The sequence below is a fragment of the Elephantulus edwardii genome, unplaced genomic scaffold, assembly GCF_000299155.1.
Source record: "Elephantulus edwardii isolate Elephantulus edwardi_28Jun2011 unplaced genomic scaffold, EleEdw1.0 scaffold00252, whole genome shotgun sequence".
Taxonomy (NCBI): Eukaryota; Metazoa; Chordata; class Mammalia; order Macroscelidea; family Macroscelididae; genus Elephantulus; species Elephantulus edwardii.
In genome coordinates this window covers 79662-90282 of record NW_006400002.1, presented here as the reverse complement: position 1 = coordinate 90282, position 10621 = coordinate 79662, and the positions used below count along the sequence as shown (strand labels likewise).

General features: G+C 42.1%; 1 protein-coding gene across 1 annotated transcript; it reads right to left on the bottom strand.

The window, feature by feature from the left end:
• Positions 1-690: 690 nt before the first annotated feature.
• LOC102872124 (gastricsin-like) lies at positions 691-10328 on the bottom strand. The gene is made up of 9 exons (XM_006899283.1): positions 10273-10328; positions 9353-9506; positions 6628-6745; positions 5952-6070; positions 5064-5263; positions 3698-3820; positions 2335-2482; positions 1080-1178; positions 691-843 (listed from the first exon to the last, which is right to left on the bottom strand). The coding sequence occupies exons 1-9, from the start codon at positions 10326-10328 to the stop codon at positions 691-693; spliced, it is 1170 nt and encodes a 389-aa protein (XP_006899345.1).
• Between the last annotated feature and the right edge of the window lie 293 nt (positions 10329-10621).

Below are 10621 nucleotides of genomic sequence, written 5' to 3'. Positions count from 1 at the left end.
CTGCTGGGAGGCTTTACACTGGCCCATTAGACTTTCCCATGTAGAAGTATTGCTGTAGAGTCTCAGTGGACTCACAGCTGACCCCTCCCGCAGCACAAGAAGAGATTCTCCATCTTTCTTCCTTGGAGGGACAGCTAGATTCGAACCATCAGAAATGTGCAACCCTTGGGCTAGTAGCACAGTTCCCTACAGACTATACCATTTGCAGATCTATACCCAGAGGCTTCACACTAATTAATTGCAAAATTCTCTAAAATAAGTGTTGCTAGATTTTAATCTGGAGTCCCTTGGTTGTAACTGAAAGGTTGGAGGTCCAAGCCCATTCCACGTTGCCTTGCAAGACAAGCCAGACAACCTTCTTCTGAAAAATCAACCATTGAAAACGCTATGGAGTTCAGTTCTACTCTGACACACATGAGTTCACCATGCATGCATGAATGGGGTTGACTCAACGATCACTACGTTATAAGTTTTCATTTGGAATAAACTGATAAAAGCAGAACACAAGAAGACACTGTAGAAAGAACATCAATGATGTGTAGTATTTTCCAATTTATTACTTGTAGAAAGTAAGACTTCCCTGGGGACAAGGGGTCAGAATCATTGGAAATTCTGCCACTGACCCATAGAAACCTCAGGGAAACCACAAGGCCCTGTGGAGAGAGGTGGAGACAGACAACTCTGGCTAGTCTAGGCAGAGAAAGCAAAGCCCACCCTGTTGTTGGCCATGTCATAGACCGAGTAATATTCCTTGAGGAAGACATCTCCCAGAATCCACAGCGGTTGTCCAGTGGGAGAAGGCAGGTAAGTGGCCTCAATTCCAAGCCTACAATAGCCATTGTTCTACAAAGACAAAAACAGGAGGATATAGCCAGTTGTATCATAAAGCCCTTTCCCCGCAGGAACTCCCTCCACCCCATATTCCCATGACACTAGTAGAGGCCTCTGAAATTTTACTCAGCCTCAGCCTAGCCCCTGGTGATTACACTTATATCTGCCCAGATTTAAGTGGGGACATAGGATAGCAGTTTGGGCCCACTTCTTTACAGGATCTAGAGAGAGCAGAGGTGAATACGTACATTGAAGACATATGCAGAAGGAGGCAGAGGGAACTGGGCCCCACTGATTACAAAGGTGATGGTGGGCATGCTCTGTATGTAGTTGCAGTTGACCACAAACTGAGAGGGGGGAAAAAAAGAGAGAGGTAAAGATTAGTAGCCTCAAGGACTGGGACCCCAGACAAGCACTCAACACTCTGAATTCTCTGAGTCCTGTGCAAGACTTTCCTTGACTTCCTCAGATGTTGCTTCAGGTATAAGGGACATTACCTTCTTAGACAAAACTCTGGAACCTCTTGCTTTCCTGGGCCTCTCCTCAAACATGTCTCAGCTCTTAGATTTTGGTTGTGTTAGTTTGACCATAAGAAATCCTGCTTACATAATTTCTAGCCTCTGAAAATACACCTACAGAAAAAAGTGTGAGTATTATCACACTTGCTAAAGCATAATCTTGTGTAAACTCATCTCCACATTTGTGTACCATGTCCATGAGTTTCTCTCTCCCTCTCTTTCTCCTCTCCCTCTCTCTCTCCTCTCCCTCTCTCCCCTTCTCTCTTTCTCCTTCTCTCCCTCTCTTGCCATCTCTCTTTCTTCCTCTCTCACCCCCTCTCTTTTCTTGGAACTAGAATTTGGAAGTTGATGTACAACAAGAAGGAAAATACAAACAGGTGTACAAAGATGATTGGTGTGTAGAAAGGAGGTTACTTAGAGGAATACTAAAAGATATCTTTTTAGCGAAGACAGAGACCCAAGTGGAATGAAGAAATGTATTGACCTCGGACTCTAACATTTCAATGAAGTTATGACAGTGACCAGGCAAAGTTGTGATGTGTTCCTAGGACCTGCAATGAATTAAAATCACCTCCTGACCACCATTCACCCTACACTCTGTCTAGATATTCGACCCTGCCTTTCACTGATGACTCATAGCCAGAAATTCCATGCTAATTTGTCCTTCCAGGCATTCAAACTTAAAAATTACAGCCTCAGCGGGTATCTGGAAAGGCAGGGAAATGGTGGACATAGTTCTATGTTGATTAATTTTATAAAATATAACTAATGGGAATGATTATACGAAACACAATGTGATTGAAGGATAGTGTGAAACACAATATATATGAACTTTGTAAGCAAACCAATCTAAAAAAATATTAAATATAAAAAGAAATTATAGCCTTGGAAGTCTTTCTACCTCAGCTTTGTGAACTCACTAAACCCAGGCTCCTGTGTTGAAGTTGCCTGTCTGTGAAGAGGAGGTTGGCCTGTAGTTACTCACATCACCATTCTGGGCCTGCTGGGCTCCTGTTGCCTCAAGGAAGGAATTCATGTACTGCTGAGGAACAGCCAGCAAGAAGGTTCCAGTATCCACAATAGCCTGGCAGCCCTCGGAACACAGGCCTGTGTACTGGTTACCGATAGCAAACCTAAGAAAGAGACCAGGACAAGATGAGCCTTTCAGGTTTGTGGCATGGAATAAGTTCAATCCTTTATCCCCCTAACTCAGCATCCTTAACATTCTTCCTTTTCCAGAAAACCAGGTCACCAATATTACATGTAATATACATGGGTCTCCTGCCCATGTAATGCTTCTGTGCCTTTACTGGTAGTGATCATGATCATAACTGTGAACTTTGGAAATAACACTTTGTGTTCAATCCTCACATTACGAAAGGCATGGTTTTGTTTCTTTATTGACAGACAAAATGAAACCTACTCCTGGCCTTCTTATGCTATTGTTATATACCATCAAGTCAGAACCAACTCATCGCTGACCCTTCAGTGGGTTTTCAGGGCAATTAATTGCACAGGAAGAGATTGTCCATCCTTCTCCTACAGAGCAGCTGGTGGGTTAAAATCTCATCCCTTTGAGTTGGCAACACAACTCCCTACCACTAAGCCACCAGAGCACCCTAGCCTTCTCATGGATACCAAGTTTTGTGCATATCTTATGCAGTAATACATGCAACATAGTTAGCATACTGATTGGCTCATTTAAAAGCAATCAATGATAGTTATTACTTTTCCTAATAAAGAAAGTGGTAAAGATGATGTTTCAAACATTCAACATGGATGATAATGACAATGAAACTTCCAGGAACAAAGACGTAGATTGATGTAGGAATGGCCGATCGGCATCGGCGGGAACAGTAATATTCAGGTGACTAATTAAAAAAGGATTTTGAGGCTTCATCTCATATAACATTGGGCATGTAACCAGGAGGGACAAGTCTTTGGAGAAGGATATCATGCTTGGAAGGGTCGAGGGACAGTGCAGGAGAGGAAGACCCTGGATAAGATGGATTGACTCAGTGACTGGGGTAATGAGGACAGGTGTGTCAGAGACAATAATATTGCCTCAGGATAGGGCAGGGGTCAGAGCTATTGTGCATAGGGTCACTGTGAGTCATAGTTGGCATGACTGAACCTAACAACAACAATTCAGAAAGTTCAGACAAGAACTAGCTATCAACACTGATGAGGCTCCAAGTCCATTTCAACATGGAGAGTTTAGTCAATTATTTGAGAGACCTGTGCAATGTGAAGGGAGGGTGTCGGTCATGATAGGTGTAGAAAACATCGTCACGGTGGTGGAGCATTCAAAAAACATCCACCATTCAGTCACTGTCCTCTCTACTTACTCCTGGATACCAATCTGCCAGTAGAGTTCCCGGGTGACAGGGGTCCAGACGATCTGACCAGAATAAAGCTGGGTGTCCACACCTCCCAGGATGAGTTCCCCACCATACTGACGGGTTGGTTGACTGCATGGAAATGTAGAAGAAGCATGAGTTACCACAAGATGAGTGAAAAGCTACTGCTCTCTCTTCTCCATTTTTCTTTTCTCCTTCAGATTCATAGATTAGAAGAATGGAGTACAGGGAGTCATCTAGCTCAACATTTTAAGGAAGAGGAAACTTCTAGGAGTAATACATAAGCATTAGAGAAGTAAGAGCAGTAATGACATCCTTAAAGGGGGAGACTGAGTTGGAAACTAGGCACGGGAAGATAAACTATAAAAGCATCCAAACAATTCTCTCTGAGACAAAGTAAAAAAGAGCAGAAATATTTCCAGGATTCCCTAGAAAGGGTTCCAACAGAGATCTCATGTATACTGTGACCAGAATGCACCCAACACGGTGAAATTGAGAACTAGACAATGTTGAAAGGAGGTAAGCCCCTTGTGATCACTACTCTGAATCTGCAAGCCATGGAAGAAAGAAGTTTTTAATACAGGATACCCTGAGAGCTGTGTGTGTGTAAGAAACGTGAAAAAGTACTGGCTGTGTGATCACGTTAAGTCTTAGCTCCACGTGTGCCAGTCATTAGTATTGGCAGCCAGTCCAAGCCTCCACTTCCTCACTGGTAACATGGGGTTTTGAGATGTCACTAGAAGCAATAGATTCCAGAATATTTTATAAAGTGGAGGCATTATTCTAATTATTATTTCATCCTCTTTCTCTTTACTAGCGCATGTCATATGGCTTGTTCTATAGAGTTGGGGAAATCTAAGATATTGATTTCCATATTTTTTAAAAAACGGTGGTAGAATATTGCTCAGTTTTAGAGGGAGGAGATCATCCAAATAGTTTTTCACCCAACATAATTAAAAATTCTTACAGGGCTTTTAAAATGAATCTCCATCCCAGATTAAATTATTCACACTTTCTTAAAAAAAAAATTCATGGATTATACATAGCAAGTTACACGCATTGTGTCAGAAAGCTTTACTTTCTGGGTCATATCTGATCTTAGATGTGGGCTTCATGAGGGTTCCAAAGCCAGTTGTTGTTGTTGAGTACTGTTGACCTAGAATTGACCAATAACTGACAATCCAGCAGGTTTTCAGAAGCTGTTAATTGCACAGGGCATGATTGACCATCCTCCTGTGGAGCACCTGGTGGCCTCAAACTGCATGCCTTTGGGATTGCAGCACAGCTTCTTGCCACTAGGCCACTAAAACTCCCCTTCCAAAGTCAAACAAGGGGCCAAATGACACAATCTTACCGAGAAAAGTAGAAGCTGAAGATGGGTTCAGTGAGCTGGCTCTGCTGTAGCATGCCCTGCATGACTGTCGGGGAATTGCCCACTGCCATGTTTGGGTAGGCCATGCCCAAGATCCCATCAAAGTCGGAATAATAGAAGGGATTGCTGGGTTCATTCTCACTCAGGCCAAACTCCTGGTTGTTGATGACAATGTTCTGAATCTGGGCCAAACAAAGAAGTTTACAATTCAGGTGGACAAATCCTTCCCAGATTTAGGTGCCTAAGATTTGAAATCTAGAACCTATCCTGGAAAGAGGAAATTGGCTCATGAGGGTGGGAGTGGAAGTGGAAGGGCAACAGTATTATCTGTCTATCAACAGTATCATGTGTGTGTGTTTAGGGCAGTGTTGAGGGGGAAGTATGAGGGGTGGGGAAGCAAAGGCAGTTGTTTTCTGGAGTTCCAATTTCCATTTCCATGAACAGTGAAAGGATAGTAGCTAGTTTTATGCTGAACAAACCATATGGAAGAAATGATTAGAGGAAGAGTGAATGTCTGACCTACAGAAATATGAAAAGAGTGAAAGGACATGTCTTCAATTATCCAAAATGCTACTGTGTAGACAAGGAGGCAGATTTCTTCTATTAAGACCAGGGAGCAAAGTCCCCGGAAGATAAGCTTTAGTACAACATAAAGAGCTCTCCACAGTTAGAACTGCAGCCACTTGTTAGAACTATTATGAAAGCATTTCCTAGTTTGGGACTGTTGATGGCCTTTAACGTCATTTCCAGCTCTCAGTTTCTTTGAAGATTGTGCCTAATTGGTAAGCATAGATTTCTCTGATGGCTTAAGACTTTAGAAAAATGAGACTAAGATCACAATTTCTCAGAGGCTAAAAGAAAGTCACTCACAGTCACGGTGTCATATCCCAGGACCACACTAAGGCTGCCACTGCCATAAGACAGTGTATAAGTTTGCCCATTGTTTCTGAAGGTGGAGGACAGGCTAGGGTTGAACCTGTTGTGATTATCTGTAGAAAGACAGAAAAGAATATAAGTGTCATTTGCTGCTTTTCAGAAATCATTGGAAGCAATTTATTCTCAATATCCCAAGATCATCAGACCAGGGCTTAAAAAGGCCTCCATCTCAGATCCTTTGTATCATAAATAAACTGGAGATTCCTTAAAAGTCTGTCCCCTTAGATCACAGTCATTGCCCAAGTTCCTCCCAACTCACCATGACCTGGGAGAAGTAGCAGCTCAGAGGAGCCAAGAATTCTGGGCCACAAGTAAGTGCTGGGGGGAGGGGGAATTGTATACAGGCATGGAAGCCTAGTGTAGTTCTGCTGCTTCTCTCCAAATTAATTCGCAACATTTGCTAAGGTTTTTGGGAAACTAAAAGGCAAGTTTTCTAGCTGCTCATAAAGCAAGGATAATGAGATAATAGATATGTACAGAGAACTTTGGTCTTGTAATTCTATATCTTAGCTCAAATTCTTACTTGGTCATTTCGTAACTCAATCCCTTTCCCCGCCCCTCCTCTGCTTCCAGCCATGGGGTGCATAGTGATTAGGTGGGGAGTACTTACAGCAAGCCTGGCTCTGGCAGTAGGTGGAGGGTACCCACAGATTGGATGAGCCAGTGTCAAAGAGGACCAGAAAATTTTGGGGTGGTGTCCCAATGCTGATCTCCCCAAAGTAAAATGACTGCAAAGAAATGTGTGTTAACTTCATTAAGCTCTAGGCTTTGTCCAAGGATAAGGAAAATATTAGCACACTTTTCCAAAATACTTCCTTAGGAAAGTAAAAGGTATCTCCCACACAAATTCTGCTTACCATCGGGGAATAGTACCTCAAGGTATTCTACAGTTTTGTCCCTAATTGAAAATTTGATTCTTTGACTATCTAAGATTCAAACGGGCAAGACATCACCTCTCCAAGTGTGTTTTCTAACTTCCTCCCATATATTTACTACAAATTTTATTGATAGAAAAGCATGCACATAATTTATAAATAATAAAATGCAACATATTCTTGATTACAAATTACATATAACCAACTAATTCACACAGCATGTTTTCATTGATTTTTTTTTCCCAACTGATTAATATGGTTTTTATTTACACGATTTTTTTCTTTTCCCTAAGAATAATACATCTGTGGATTTGCCAAGTATCACAAAACACCCTGAATTACAGAAGTAATCACTTTTCTTTCCCTTTTCCAATGTCCATCTAGCCCTCCCCACCTACTCTACTTTCTTTCTCTCTCTTCTTCTGTCTCTCTCTCCCTCTATCTCACACACACACATACATCCTTTCCCCTTTTTCTTCTACTGTTAGATAATTTTGCCACGTTTCCTGGTCACTCACTAACAAAGGGTATAGACTAAAAGTATTTGGGGCGAAAGGCAACACAGAGAGAGATCAGGAAGAGACAGTTTCCTTTCTACATGACTCTGGTCATTTATTTCACTTACTTGATTCTGGTTTCTTCATCTAGAAAATGTGGAATGTCGTATGACCCAGAAACTCTACTTCCAGGTATATTTGCAAAATAATTGAAAGGAGGAACTGAAACAGATCACTTGTAGACAATAGAGATGAGGTGGAAACAATTCAAGTGTAAATCAAAAGATGAATGTTTATACAAAACATGGTACATCTATAAGTGAAAATGAAATATTGATCCATGTCACAACATGGATAAACTATGGAAACATGCAAATGAAGTAAGACAGAGATGCTGCGACAAATGTTGTATGATTCCACATATATGAAGTGTCTAGAATAAGCAACTGTATAGAAATAAATAGATTAGTGGTTACTGGAGACTAGGGGGAGAGTGTAATAGCAAGTGATTGCTTAACGGCTAAAGTTTCTATTTGGGGTAATGAATAAGCCTTGGAAATAACTACTGGTGAGGTGATGATTTTTAAAACTTGGGAGTTGAAATTGAGTGCTGAATATCCCATAGGCTGCCAAAAGAACAAACAGATATATCTTGAAAAAGGTGCAACCAGAGTGCTCTTTGGAGGCAAGGATGGTGAACTTCATCTCTCATACTCTGGACATGTTGCTTGAAGAGGCTATTCCTTACGAAGAGATATCAAGCTTGGAAAGATGCAGGATCAGCAAAAGAGAGGAAGACCCCAAAAAGATGGATTGACATGGTGAGTGCTGCAGTAGGGCCAGGTGTATCAGAGATGACGAGGACAGCACAGGATAGGACAGACTCATGTCTGTTGTTCACAGGGTCGATATGGGTCACACTTGACTTGATGGCACCTAACAACAAGGTGTCTCCTAGCTCCAACAGTGTACATATATCTCACTAAGGATAAGTTCTCAACACACTATAATGTCGAGATGCCCTGATTAGACATACAGCCTTGAGGACATTAAAACATTTGCTCTGAATACCAGCAAGGGATCAAGAGTACAGAGGGGAGAGAATTGGTATCTGGAATCAGCAGAGATTTATTGAATGGCCTGATGTTTTTTCTTTTTTCTCCTTGTAGCTCTTTGCTAGGACTTTCTTTGGATCTCACAACTGACTGGAACATTCACTTTATGAATCTTTTAAACAATCACATGTATGAACTTTAAAAAGAGGAGCCAGTAATAAGAGGATAGAAAGATGGTACCAGTTTACAAATCTATCATTCAAATAGAAGGTGAGGCAGAAAGGTTCACTTGTTGTTGTTATGTGCTGTCGAGTCACCTGTGACTCACAGAGACCCTATGCACAGCAGCCCTAAACCCTGATCTATCCCATGGCACTCTTATTGTCTTGACACACCTATCCCCATTACCCCAGTCATAGAATCAATCCACCTCAGCGAGGATCTTCTCCTGCGCTGTCCTTCCACCCTCCCAAGCATGATGTCCCTCTCCAAAGACTGATCCTGCCTTACAACATGTCCAAAGTATATCAGACGAAGCTTCAGAATCCTTGCCTCCAAGGAGCAACCTGGCTTCACCCTCTCCAGGATGAACATGTTTGTTCTCCTAGCAGTCCATGGTATATTCAGTGCTCTTCTCCAGCACCACAGCTCAAAGGCATCAATTTGCCTTCTATCATCCCTAGTCATTGTCCAGCTCTCTGAAGCATAGCAAGTAATTGATAGGCTACCTCTTGTGGCCTAGTGGAAGAAGCTGCACTGCAATCCCAAAGGTACCCGGTTTGGAGCCACCAAGGTGCTCCATGGGAGGTTAGGTAAGTACTTAAAAATTACAGCTAAAGTGAAGTAAAAATTAGTGCCTAAGAATGGTTATTAGTGAAGGGTTATGGACAGTCACCCCACTCACTCACATCCAAGTAGTTGGTGATGGGCTCATAAGCAACAGCATCATTATTGAAATATTTGGCAGCCGGATCAATCCTTGGGTGGGTCTTTAGGAATGTGTCCAGCACACCACGCTCCTTCATCAGCTGACGAATAGACTTGCCTTTCTTCAGAATGACTCTGCAGAGATAAACAAAAGGGATGAACTTCACCTTGCCCCATTGAAACAATTCCTTTAAGCATCTGGCCTCTCCAACCATCTTCATGATGCTACTCAAGGACAGCCTTCTCACAGGAAATCCTCTGATTTTAGCTGGCTCTAACCGCTGAACCCACTGGAGCATTCCAACACAAACTCACACCTTTTGGTTTTGTTTTAGTTTCTGTATTATTTCCCAAGAATAATGCCTGTCTCTTCCTAATGTATCCTACAATCCTAGAACAAGGATTATGTATCTTTCCTTCTTGGAAAATAAAACACTCAATTCACCCTTACACACAAACATTCAGAGAGAGGGGGAGGAGGAGGAGAGAGAGACTGAGATTTACATACACATGACAGCCTTAGGCCTCAGTGAATGCTCTTTTCTTGGTCTACAGACACCCTGACTGTGTCTCCAAGAAGTCTGAGAGTTTCAAAGCCATTAGTTTCCTTTATCTTTTTCAGAGGGAGTTCTGGATACCTGGTCCATAGGAAGTTTTGCTGCTAACCCAGTTTGCACCTCCCTGGATTGCTCAAATCCACCTTCCCTATGAGCAAGAGAGAAGGCTAACCTGCTCCAATGTCATTTACAGTACAGTACTCTCCCATGTATTTTTACTCAGAAGCCCAGGAGAGATGCAAGTATGTGTCGGTTCCCATTCAGTGCCAAAGAGTTTGAGTTTGGGTTTATCTTGTTAGGCTCCCCGAGGGCTGGGATTCACAATGAAATTGAATACCACACACCTTTCCAACCCCTCTGAGAGGTGTAGAAAAACTAAGATGAATACCAGGATCTTCATGGTGATGATTTTCAGCTTCCCACCAGCACGCAGGATACTGTGGCAGACCCAAGGGTTGGGGCACATGAAAGGAGACTGGGTCTTTCTCTTATACCCAGGTCTCTGTATCTTTAGTCTCAAGGTACATGAGATTTCCTACATTTGTACCAGCCTATCCCTTTCCACTTACACAGATTTTGTTTATCTTTCCCTTTGGCAGACATTAACAACTTTAATATCCACTCCATAGTCAACTTAAAAGGCAATTAGTGACTTGGCTGACAGAATCTAAAGATTAGGATTTGATAACAAAT